Source organism: Silene latifolia, unplaced genomic scaffold (genome assembly GCF_048544455.1).
Source record: "Silene latifolia isolate original U9 population unplaced genomic scaffold, ASM4854445v1 scaffold_684, whole genome shotgun sequence".
Classification (NCBI taxonomy): Eukaryota; Viridiplantae; Streptophyta; class Magnoliopsida; order Caryophyllales; family Caryophyllaceae; genus Silene; species Silene latifolia.
Window position 1 is genome coordinate 8495 of NW_027413594.1, and position 1616 is coordinate 10110.

The 1616-nt window shown below is 35.7% G+C and overlaps 1 protein-coding gene across 1 annotated transcript; it reads left to right on the forward strand.

Annotated features, from left to right (window-relative positions):
- The first annotated feature begins 561 nt into the window (after positions 1-561).
- Positions 562-1143, forward strand: LOC141639987 (putative mitochondrial protein AtMg01250). Its single transcript, XM_074448956.1, has one exon. It carries the CDS (start codon positions 562-564, stop codon positions 1141-1143), a length of 582 nt encoding a protein of 193 aa, XP_074305057.1.
- The last annotated feature ends 473 nt before the right edge of the window (positions 1144-1616 follow it).

The following is a 1616-nucleotide window of genomic DNA, read 5'->3' on the forward strand; positions in this document are numbered from 1 at the left end:
TTAATATTATAGAAATATTTGGGTGAAATCTTAGATGCAATCAATAGGAGAGTTTCTAATTTGAAACTTGGAGGATCATCCTTTTATTCATAGCTCAAGAACAAGGTTGGAAGGAGTCCATCCTTGTGCCCATATTTTCGTGTCATTCAATGTAAGGAAAACATTATTTTCCCTCCTTACTCTTATTTTGTTTGCATGCAACTATATTCATAACATCTAAATTAATAAGTAACTTAGATCTATATTAGAAGAGTCTAATAAGAGGGTTAAAGAACCTAACACATTGGTTGCTGCAATGTGCTTTATAAAATCATCTATAAAGTAATATGTAATAGGTTAGCTATTGTGTTTCCAAACACTGTGAGTGAGACCCAGAGTGCTTTTATTAAAAGAAGGGACATTATGAATAACATCCTTATTTGTCATGACTTGGTCAAACTTTATAAGAGGAAGTCCTAATCTCCAAGATGCATAATAAAGGTAGATTTAAAAAAATCGCATGACTCAGTGGAATGGAGCTTCATTGAGCAAATGCTGAAAGCTTTAAACTTTCCTGAGAAAATGGTAACTTGGATTGTGGCTTATGTGTCCACTCCCTGGTTCACTATTTCTCAAAATGGATCTTGTTTTGGCTACTTTCAAGGAAAGAGAGGGATTAGGCAGGGAGATCCAATGTCCCCTTTGCTTTTTACCTTATGTATGGAATATCTGAGTAGAAGGATTACTAAAGTTATTAGTAGAGTTGAGTTCAACTATCACCCTTTATACAGACCTTTAAAATTGAACCATCTTTGTTTTGCTGATGACCTTTTGATGTTTTGTAGAGGAAATAGGACATCTATTAAGGTGCTATTAAGGGCATTTGCTACTTTTTCTTATTCCTCTGGATTGGAAATGAATAATGAGAAGTCTGACATTTATTTTAATGGCATTGCACAAGGGGAGGTGGATTACATTCTCAGGATTTCTGTGTTTAAAGCAGGGATATTCCGTTTTAGATACCTAGGAATTCCTATCTCTTATAAAATAATGGGCATAGAAGATTGTACAAGATTAGTTGAGAAAGTTGTGGCAACAATAAGAGGATGGGGGCCAAGATGCTTAGTTATACAGGGAGACTTTTACTTATTAAGGCAGTCTTAATCTAACTGCATACCTACTGGACTAGAATCTGTCATTCTAGTCACTATTATTGATAGGATATAAGGGATTTGGAGGAATTATCTATGTTCTGGTTCTGAGCAATATATTAAAACTCCTTCTGTTGGCTGGGACAAAATCTATAAGGAGAAGAAGAGTGGTGGATTGTGCATAGTTATTTCCAGAATTTGGAATACTGCCATGATTGGCAAATATACTGGCTGGTTGGCAATGAAAACTAATCATCTATGGATCAGGTGGGTAAGTCATGTTTATATGAAAGGGAGAGATTGGTGTGATTACCAACCTACAATTAATTCTAGTTGGACTTGTCATAAAATTTGTCAAGTTAAGGACAAAATGAAAGTTGGGTTTGCTAATGGGGTCTGGACTGACTTGGGGAGTATTTGGTCTCAGGTGGGTATAAATGGCATATAGGGCAGCAGCAAAAAGTACACTGGTATCCTCTTATCTGG